This window comes from Scomber scombrus, chromosome 13 (assembly GCF_963691925.1).
Source record: "Scomber scombrus chromosome 13, fScoSco1.1, whole genome shotgun sequence".
Lineage (NCBI taxonomy): Eukaryota > Metazoa > Chordata > Actinopteri > Scombriformes > Scombridae > Scomber > Scomber scombrus.
In genome coordinates, this window is record NC_084982.1 from 17,114,629 (window position 1) to 17,125,587 (window position 10,959).

Below are 10,959 nucleotides of genomic sequence, written 5' to 3' on the forward strand. Positions count from 1 at the left end.
ATGTAGGTAGTTAATAGGCTACTTTCTTACAGCAAGTTTTTCATGTGTTTATTAAGATATCAAGTTTCTTAAAAGTACCTACACTTATATGGGATTTTGAAAGTTAAGCTTTTCCCTGGTTTTGAATGCTAAATTAATGTTAGGTTTCTATTTGAGAAAGCCACACATTACCTCATGCAAACCAAAGTAGCAGTTGGATCTGAAAAGGGAACTTTTTCCTCTCCTTTTCTCAATAGTCCGCTTGCAGCCCACAGACTGTTCTCCCTTTCTTCCTTCCCATACCGCTCTATTATTTTATTATGTTGTTTGTTAAACCGCCTCTGTGCCAAATTGAAATGATTATACTGGTATCGATCGGTAGGCGGCGCCGTCGATATAATACTCCAGTTGAAACCCATTCTTCTCTGCATGAGGTGCGCACACACACACACGGCACTGGTTCAAGGATTTGTCTAGCCTTTCCGAGCTCCAGTGGACACATATTATATAATATATAAAGGAATTTAAATGATGGAAATATAATTATACGATGTGGAATACACCTGAGGACAATTTGTTAAATGCTGTTATACCAAATATAAATAAATAATCTATAAGGAATACTTTTATTGAGATTTTTAAAGACTTTTCTCTCCTATGGAACATCTGTCATCGAAGCAAATGTCATACTTTATTTACATCTCATATACTTTTTATGATTAAAATGCTTTTTTACTAATTGAACAGCACTAATTATTTCATAACACACACATCTGTAAAGATCTCATGGAAAAAAAACGACTGTAATCTTAAGAATGAGCTCATTAAAAGACAATTTGCCACAAAGACAAATAAAATTGCACAGGAAAAAAAAGATTTCAGACATGAACAGTTATCAAGAACCCTCTTCAGTAACGTCATTGTGGTGTTAAATTAGCATAACATCACAGTTTTCTGTATCATCCTTCTCTCCTTTGTACGTTATTCTATATCAAAATGCGACTGAAATCATGTTTAAAAAGAAACATGTTTATTAGTGTCTTTGCACAATGATTACAGAAACAACAACAAAAAACAATATCCCATTTAACACATTTATTATAAAAACATACATAAAGCCTCAATTTAGGCGTTTTTTTTCCAAATAAATTGATAATGGTTATTCTGAAAAGATTTTTAAGATTTGTTGAATGGAAATAATCTGCACAACTTCCAGATGTCAGATCCGTGTGCCGCTTAAATAGTTACCATGAAGAAAGCAGATTGTGAAGATACAACATAATACAGTATGTAATTAAAGGTCTCCAGTATTTGGGTTGATATTTGACTTGAAGGCATGCTGGGAACTCAGGTCTATTATTTAGTGCAGTTACTTAATGCCAGAATGGGGGGAGTCACACTGACACTGAGCAGGGTGGGTATAACCCCCCATCCCCCCCAACAAAACCAGTGTGTCTTAATAACTTATATCAGGTAGTTTGTGTGAGTGCCCTGTTTGTTTGGTCCAGTCATCCAAAAAGCCTCCATTAAGGAGTACAAGAAGAAAAAAACTATGCTGTAACCAACATGGCTACACTACCCAAACTCTTCAACCTTTATTCTTCGCAGACACATTGGCGGCAGACCAATTATCGAAGCAAATTAAACACTTTGGCAGATTGCCGATCATTGGTGTCATATCAGAATGTATGCTTGGTGTTGGTATTATCACATATCTAAGTGCAGTTAATTTACTGTGTACCTAGAAGTAGAGTCCTTGAAGAATCTCTAAAAGTAAAAGAAAAGCACATACCACAGTTTGTCTCAATTTATCAAAGACAGTTTGACTCTAAAATGAGTCAATCGAACCACTGCCTGAAATGTGCAGCTTCTCAACACTTAATATTAAGTAGCACTCTGGTGTAAATTCCTTATTTTCAGGGTGAGAGATAAGAAAAGCAAAATACACCACACAGCTACTCCCAGCATGTAACTATCGTACATTATTACTGCATGATTTTTTCAAATAACTCCTCTCGGACATGCTGTCAGCTGTGCAACTGAGGAAGAAAAAGGCATTTAGGAATTGGATTATCTGCGGTATAAAAGGTAATGTCAGCAGAAAGCAGAGACAGTGGTACTGTTAAGACACTTGGCTTTAAAAGGGAAGGATCCACTAAATGTTTCCGACTTTTCACAAAAAAGTGAGTGCGTCTGTTTGTTTGTGAGAGAAAGAGAGAGAGTGAGACAGACAATCATTCTTAGTAGCATCGATTTAGGGTAGCAAACAAAGTGAAGGCAGTATTTGTGATCCCATGGTCCATCTCCATAACGATTGAATGATGCTCCCAGTCTGAACAATCTGACTGACTTTTGGTGCAGAGAGCGATTGGCTGGACAGTGGCTCACATTTTGTTGAAACACTCCTTGGCATTGGACCACACCTGGATTCCCTGAGATGGCGAAAGAACAAGAGTGATTTTGAAACAAACAGAAAAAAAACGGATGAAGAATCATCATCCAAACACCTGGCATGTTTAAGCAGCCAACCATACAAGAACAAACTGTGGAAAACAAAAAAAATACACACATACCTTCTTACACATGCTGATCTGCATAATGGCATAGCTGATTAGTGCTTCGCGCAAATCTTTGTCCTTTTGCTCCTTAAAACGTTCAATGTCTTCCCAGGCTGTTCGCACAAACTCTCTGATGACACAATCGCAGACAAGGACACATGCTGCTTAGTCAGTTTATGTAGATGAGTAGGGTAGAAGATACGATAGATGTGGAACAACAGAACAAACAATGCGGTAGCTGGCTTGTTCCTTGTTCTGTGCTAGTTCCTGTCTTTGTTGTCTATACAATGATGTGTTTTATTTATGAATACATAAAATATAATTAATGATGTCTTTTGTTCCTTTACACTGTGCCTGAATTTGACTCTAGGCCACCAGACTTATGATTAAACTCATCAACTTTTAGGAAGTAAACATTTTTTGCTTGGAGCTGTAATCAAGTCATCCAGTTAACTTTACCTTCACTTAACTGTTAATCCAGGATCAACAGATTCAACTGCCTACAGTAACAGTATGTTTCAAAGTTGTGGTGACTTTTTGGTATGTAACAAACGGTCAGACTAAAGACCAGATTATGTATTTTCAGACAGAGGGAAAACAACATCTAATAGAAGTCAATTAAAAAAATAAAATAAAATTAAAAAAGGTTGAAGACTCATTAGTCACTGTTGAGCTTACTGGCATTCTTTGTTCTTATCCTTGACCATTTCCTCCCCTTCCTGGATACTCTGCTCCAGGGCTGCCATCCTGCTCTCCCTTTGCTCGGGACTCTCCTGGCCAAATAATTTACTGGTCATCCCCTTCAGCGAAAAAACACGCACCGTCTAAGGAAACACATACACAAATTCAGAATTAGCATAGAATAATTAACTCATGCCACTGTATTAAGTCAAATACTTGTATTTGTAATTGATTAATTTGAAGTGCTTGTGTGTAAATGTGCAATTATGGCAATGGACACAATATGGTCAATGTCTGTGTGTATATCACTTGTGTATGTGTATGTGTATGAGAAAGTGAGAGATAATAAGTCAGTATGTGAGTGTGTTACCCCGGTCACCAGCTCTTCTTTCTGCTGTTTCTTATATGCAAGGTCCTGAGCTGCGATTTCCAACTCATACTGGATCAACTCATGTTTCCTACATACTGACCTTAACACACAAACATAAACACACATTTAATGCTCAAGACCATTTTTCATATTGACATATTTTTCCACTCAAATAAACCCCTAAAAATCAATTCACACAATAAATGCACCCTTTTTATATTTTACCAAAGAGTCAAACAGAATATCTGATTTCACGCTTCCACTACCACTAATGAAACTATCCTACCATCAGCAGCAGGCCTGGTTTATATGTTCTGCTCAAAGATAAATATTTAAATATACTGAAAAGCATTTGCATTAGCACTGCTGCATGCTGCTTTGTTTTGAATGAAGATAAAGAACAAGAGCAATATGAGGTGCAAGCATGTGATTGGATAACAACTGTTGTGGTTTATGGACAGTTTCAAACACACTTGGTAATGCTGCACTCCTATCTGACGCCTGGCGTTACAGAAGGTCAGGATGATCAAAACCACTAAGGCAGCATGGATACTCATGTGTGATCTTTTCATAGTAATTTGACTGAGTAATTTGGTGAGATTGCATCTATCGAACTGGAGTATAGCAAAATTAATGAATTTTTCCTGAAGGCTTCTTAACTTTAAAAAAAAAAAACACAACACACTTACCGGACAGCCTCAGTGTAAAAGAGGTATTCTTTCAGTTGATCTGCATAGTGCTCTTCCTCCTCCAGAATGTCATCTATTGATGCAGCATATCTGGGCATACACACACACAGTCACATTTGCAAGTGAAATTAATAAAACAACATTTTTTAAAGCACTGTGTGGGATAGTGTACATTAATTTGGGTGAGAAAGGACTGATGTAGTGTTATGACTGGTACAATGCTACTGTTGTAACATGTTTAAGTGTGAGCTAGTGTTAGAGTGTGTGAGAATGAGCAACAGTTGAAGTATATTATATATACGCAACTGGTGTGTGTCTTCTACTCACGTGTCCATGTGGTGGCCAGCACTCTGTAGTCCATCTCCCATCTCTTTCTCTATAGCACTCCACTCACTAAGGACACAACAATGCAGTCATATATCAATTCCCACAACTCTCTCTGATTTTCATTGTTTTAGACCAGCCTTTAGATGTTTCCTTACATGTACTTTAAGTCAAAAGACTGAATGGTGCTTTGTGTGACACCATTTGTTCATAAAATATGAATTTTATCTCTCTTGAGGCGTCAAAAAATCATTATCAACAAACAACTCCCCCAATTGTATTAAAAATCATACGGAAACATGCTTGAGATGAAGCATGACCCAATAATTACAGTAATTACCTTACTCTACTAAATGCATTAGCATAAATACAACATGTAGAACATGTATATCTCATTTTCATTGTGACTTAAGTTAAGTATTGATAAGTCAAAAAATTAAAAGTCCTTACAGTGACATAAAAAAAGAAATGCAAGAAATGCAACATGTACTGTATGGTAAGCTTTACATATGGCAACTACAGAAGGGTGACAAATCAAAGGAAAAACAAACAGTTTTAGTAAGGTGTTGGGCCACCGCATGCCACAAGCCTCTGAACTCTACTGGAGGGATGAACAGCATTCTTCCAAAAGATATTCCCTAATTTGGTGTTTTAATGATGGTGGTGGAAAGCACTGTCTAACAAGTTGGTATCGCACTAATGCATGAACATCACGATCAGATGTGCGCTGTCAATCACAATTCCGATCCCGTTTACTAATGTCTTTCCCTCCCATAGATCTAAATACAAATGTCACTTTAGTCACTGTTCCTATTGAAACACCAGCCAGCTGAGCAGTTTTTGTGACTGAAGCTCCTGCCATACGTGCCCCAACAATGAACAATCTTTCAGTGTCACTTAGATCTTTTACTCTAGCCATCTTGATACAAAATCAGAATCAACTGCCCTGTTTAGCATTTTTATACATGCCACAGAGAATGATCGGATCGAATGATAATTGACTAATTGTACTATGCAGTGCACCTCTGTTGAGACATCTGCATTCCTTCATTTTCTTCACTCATTTATTTAGGTTTTTCCTTTAATTTGCCACCCATCTGTATGTTGGTCAAAGATAAATGGATACCGTATATGCAACAGTCTATTCATTTTAACTTATCACTTGTTAGTACTGTATTTTGTGTCAATGCAAGGCCTCCTCTTAGGCCAATTATTAATGCAGAAATACAATTGACATTAGAGCATGTGTTTCTCACCTGAAGACTCTCCCATAGTTACCGTGGACCTTATAAACTCCATACAGCCTGTCTGCCACTCTCTAGGATAAAAACCATCAGTTATTATGAGCATAGTCTGACAAGAAATGGACATAGAGTGGAGTTTGCTTTGTTGTCACAAGTGTATGACAACAAACAAACACCACTATTCTGATAGTCAGAAAGTCAAAGATCTAGCAAGTTTAAGACCCAGATATTTTTCTCAAGTGTTTGGAGACTCAATGCCAGTGTATTTTGGATCTGCACTCGACAGATGGTCAGAGAGAGGACTCCACCAGTATATCCAGGCTACACAACACAATATGCAAATAATGTAAACCACTGGTCATGTGTGTGTGTTGATGCATGCAAATACTCACCGCTCGCACCCTGAGAAGTTGAGAGATGACATTGTTCAGTTCATCACTGTACTGTTTCAGCGCTGTGAATCGCCTGGAGAAAACAACAAATGGATCATACCTGAAACTGTGTTTCTGCATTTCTGTATATCAGCAATTTCTATGTGTGACACCAGAGTGAACAGATTGTTTTACATTTGTTCAAATTAATTTTGATATTTGTTTTTATGAATAGTCCCAGAGCTGTTCCAACTAAAACAACTTCATTTATCGTACCTATAATTACCTGTTTTGTCACTGGGATCTAATTCAGTCTACTCAATAAAATTTCTCGAGTAACAATTTCATGATAACTAAGTAATATGATTGAATTCCCTGATTTGTATAATCAGACCAAAATGTGGTCAGGAAAACCAATCAAGAGTAAATTGTTTTTTTAGAAGGACCACTAAGGTCTATTTTACACTTACTTGTCAGGGTTCTTGACTCTGAACATGGCATTCAGGGACTTTAGTCTGGAGTCAACCTGGTAAGAACACAAATACATTTACACTGAGTTAGTTTTATGTTGCATACAGCATAGTCCATTTAGCCACAGTCATATCACACGCCATGTGACTTCAGACAATGTTAGTTAACAAACATAATTCTCAGTCAAGCAAGTTCAATGGATGTTCCCAAAACAGTTAAGATACGAAATAATAACTAGGAAAGGAATGGAAAAGATAAAGCACTCTTAAAACAATATATATGGCATACCTTGTCTTGGAAACCAGTCTCCAAAACCGCCTCCCTCCATCCCTTCTCCTAAGGAAAGATGATTGACAGATAATAGACAGGGTTATTAGTCATATTGTGTAATATGTTTTCCAGCAGTGCAACATATTACACAGTGCCGCTCTGGTTTGAGCATGTTGCTACAGGCTACAAGGAGATAATGAAATACAGGTTTGAATGTTCGGTATGGAGGTTTGAAGGTGTATCAAACGGTTAAATTACAGAGATTTATTTCAGATTTCAAAGTTAATGAGGGGAGCAGTTATTGTCACCTTTATGTAGACACTGACAGTTTAACAGCAGATTAGCATTATGTTAGTAGGTATTCTACCTGGGGTGTGTTCATGTAGTAGCCCTGTGGAAATAATGTCTCACCAATGCAGCCTCTTGTATTATTTCGCCATAGTGCAATTATCAGTTTTAAATCCCTGCAAGACTATGAGTTTGTGTGACTTCATATGTATGGCAAAAAATGTGCTCGGATGCTAACCTCTGTAAGAAAGAGGAAGAAGATCTTGTCATTGGAAAGGACAGGGTGTGATGCAACACGCAACAGGAAGTTTTCCAGGCCGACTCTCCGTCGCTCGACAAAGTCTGGGTCAAGGTTGTCTGCTGACAGCTTGTGCCACTGAAACTCTGCCTACAAGAAGCACAATCAAGCGTGTGAGAAGATAGCAGTCAAAGAAAATTTGAGGGGGGGGGGGGTCAATGTCATAAAAAGGTGTGTGCCCAACACAGAGGGATTACTTCTATCACAAACTTTCAGGTCCTATAGTGTATCAAAGGGATTAATTATACCCAACAAATATATTATCTCTAATTAAACTCTTTAAAAATAGTAAGCGTACTACTTACCCTTTTCTCTGGTAGTGGAGGGATTATGATGTAGGGGTAGGTGATCAGGAGGTATGTTCTGAGCAGCTCAAACTCACTGTAGCGTCTCCACAAAGTGTCAGGTGTGGCTGGCGTACCTCCATCTGGGACGGCTTCAGCTGGCCTGCAGACACACAGAAGGAACAAACTTGCTTACGGTAAAAGTGTAGAAATGTTGTGAGAAGTAAACTTCTGTTCTCATTCAGGGAAACTAGAAACATACAAAGAACAACAAATTCAATCTAATTGTGTTAATCAGTTACTCATTTCCATCACTGTTTAAGTCACTATCTTTGGGGGGGGGGGTAACACAGAGTCTGACAAGAAAGCTAGGCCACTGATTGCATGTGATGTTGTTCTTGCTTTGCTTAACCAAGTTTAATCTACCAAACCTGACAAGTGTGTACAGGATGTGGTGGGCAGTGCAGTGAAATCACATTTTTATCTTACCCACAGACAAAGGTTTTTCCCTACGCACAGCAAAGAAGATAAGTAAATACTCCCATCACATAATATGATATGACAGGTGTGCTGATTTTAATTCATTCTATTTGGTTGATTTTCTTTCAGAATATTTTGTAATCAAGTTAGGGCACCTCTAGCATTGAAACTGAACCAAAATTGAGATATAATGTCTTGAGATTACCAGCTGTTATCAATTTACTAGTTTAATTATTAAGTTATCAGTGAATTTAAATTGTGGAGGAGAAAGCAGGGTATCCTGTGTATTTGTAATACTGATGAAGTCTACATGTAAGAGGTCCCACTCCACTTTTCTTGCAACACTGCTGTTTTTTTCTGCACAACTACAGTTGATAGAAAGATTAGCAAAAAGCAACCTGAAAGTTGTTTAACACTAAGTAGCAATGGTGATTAATAAACACAAGATGATCATCAAACAGCAGGACAAAAGCTGATGTTCTTGTTTAGGACCTACCGTGTTTCTATGAGGTAGACAGTATAGGTTTCCTGTATGTTTACGGTGTTCTTCCCTGTTCTCTTCTCAGCCTCTGCCACATTTATCTCCATTTTTCTCAACAGAGCTGTTCCTCTTTCCACCATCTGCACAGCCCCCCCCCCCAAAAACAAGAAAGAAGGAGAAAATGTTACAATCAGTTGAAGGGAAAGTAAAACATCAAGGTCTGAGAGGAAGCATGAGAAACTAATAACATCAGATGAGTAGACAGGTGTGTGAGAGGACAGAGTGTGGTTGTCAGGTACTGAGAGAACAAAAACAGACACGCAAGCACGATTACCTGCACACTTTTTTTCTGCTGAAGATAGTGTTACACTGTGCTTGTTGACACAGGGTTATGATAGGCGTATGCAGGTCACAAGACAGGACAATCCTACCACCAACGAAGTAATAAAGACAATATAGATGCGGAAATAGTCTTCTCTCACTAAAAAACACGGTACTAAACAGTAGACTAGCAGAAAACAACCACGAATCAAGCAAACATAACTTTAGCCTGAGCGTTAACTAAGTTCAGTAAGTTACAGTAGCTAGCTAGCAAGCTAACGTCAGGAGCAAAGTTTTGCAAAGCAGTTTCGAAACACAAGCAACGTTTTGTCAAATTATAACTTTTAAGTGACCGCGCAGAACTAACGTCAGGCACATGCAACTTTAAAACATAGAAGTAAAAAGGCAAAACAGCTTTTCTTTAAACATTTTACAAGATAGTAAAAGTCTCCATATGTCACTAACTCCACCTAGCTAACTTTACGTTAGGCCTGTTTTGGAAAGTTTGCACTAGTGAAAACAGGCTTTTTAAACTCCGGAAGTGCTTCACAGAAAGAAGGGCAAAAGTTACGACCGTGTTTATGATGTTATTCTCTAATTCCGTTGAGGTGATGTCGGTGTTACCGATCACAGCTACTTCTTCGTTACTTCCAGGGTCTGCCATCATCATCTGGCTGCTGCCGTCAGCTGAGCTGGCACAGCGGACTGACTTCTCTGCGCATGCGCCGACGACTGAAGCCAGGGAGTGACCATAATAATACCAATATCATTTAGTTTAGGGGCCACACACAGCCCAATTTGATCTCAAGGGGACTGGATCAGTAGAACCATTACATAATAACCTGTAAATAATATATATATATATATATATATATATATATATATATATATATATATATATATACATTAGGGCCCGACCAATACTGGAATTAAGGACTAAAAAATTCCGATATCGATATGTTACCCAATAATTGTATATATATAACGAAAATATACATACACATACACTTGTTTGCATTGATACCTTAAATGTAGTTATCAAACAGTTGTGACAAAGATACAGCCCAATTTGATCTCAAGGGGACTGGATCAGTAAAACCACTACATAAAAACCTCTAAATTATATATATATATATATATATATATATATATATATATATATATATATATATATATATATATATATATATATATATATATATATATATATATATTGCATTGATCTCTTAAATGTAGTTATCAAACAGTTGTGACAAATATATGTGATGAAAAAATGAAAAATTTGAGTTACTTTTCTGCAATTTTCATACTTTGCAAAGTTATCCATTGGGCTTCATTGGACCCCTTGGTGGGCTGGTTCTGTCCCATGGGCCATATGTTTGACACCCCTGATTAAGTTGAAGTGATAATAATGTTCATTCTAAATACAGGAATGACTATGGCTTTCTATCCCTTTTTCGTAGTCTACATACCAAAACATCGAATAAAATGCAATACATCAGGTAATACTTTCTTTTTTTCACACTTTCAACATACATACAGTTATGTCCATCTAATTGTTGCCTAACAAATAATTTACATTTTCATTAATTTATGAATAAATAAATGCTATCCAAAACAATAAAACCAATACAATATCAAAACAATATCTGGCCCCTATAAAAAATAAATAGAATAAAACAATATGCCCTGATATATCATGCACAAAGAGGTGACATAAAATTATTTTATGAAATGCTAAGTCATTAGCCTGACTTTTTCTGCAATTGTTCTAACATTGCAAGTGATCCTATAACAAACAAAATTATAATTTATTATAAAGTGTGGGTACTGCTAAATGCATAGGATCA

The 10,959-nt window shown here is 37.1% G+C and overlaps 1 protein-coding gene across 2 annotated transcripts; it reads right to left on the reverse strand.

Moving 5' to 3' along the window:
* Positions 1–992: 992 nt before the first annotated feature.
* Positions 993–9,809, reverse strand: LOC133993376 (sorting nexin-4-like). Of its 2 annotated transcripts, XM_062432294.1 has the most exons (15): positions 9,684–9,809; positions 8,804–8,928; positions 7,849–7,990; positions 7,484–7,633; positions 6,976–7,023; positions 6,687–6,742; positions 6,238–6,310; positions 5,858–5,919; positions 4,605–4,670; positions 4,278–4,367; positions 3,589–3,688; positions 3,216–3,361; positions 2,553–2,667; positions 1,531–2,411; positions 993–1,500 (listed from the first exon to the last, which is right to left on the reverse strand). In XM_062432294.1, the coding sequence occupies exons 1-14, from the start codon at positions 9,777–9,779 to the stop codon at positions 2,364–2,366; spliced, it is 1,317 nt and encodes a 438-aa protein (XP_062288278.1). In that variant the 5' UTR covers positions 9,780–9,809; the 3' UTR covers positions 993–1,500; positions 1,531–2,363. The 2 variants fall into 2 exon arrangements, with proteins under 2 accessions (XP_062288278.1, XP_062288276.1); XM_062432292.1 differs by having other exon boundaries at positions 993–2,411; positions 9,684–9,800.
* Between the last annotated feature and the right edge of the window lie 1,150 nt (positions 9,810–10,959).

What these genes read in the sequence shown, in the direction of transcription:
- LOC133993376 (XM_062432294.1), bottom strand. Translation starts at nt 9,779, where the DNA reads ATGATGATGGCAGACCCTGGAAGTAACGAAGAAGTAGCTGTGATCGGT. An exon ending in AGAATAACATCATAAACACG is followed by an intron (nt 8,929 to 9,683) that starts GTCGTAACTTTT and finishes GGGGCTGTGCAG; the next exon opens with ATGGTGGAAAGAGGAACAGC. An exon ending in AGATCAGCATGTGTAAGAAG is followed by an intron (nt 2,412 to 2,552) that starts GTATGTGTGTAT and finishes TCGCCATCTCAG; the next exon opens with GGAATCCAGGTGTGGTCCAA.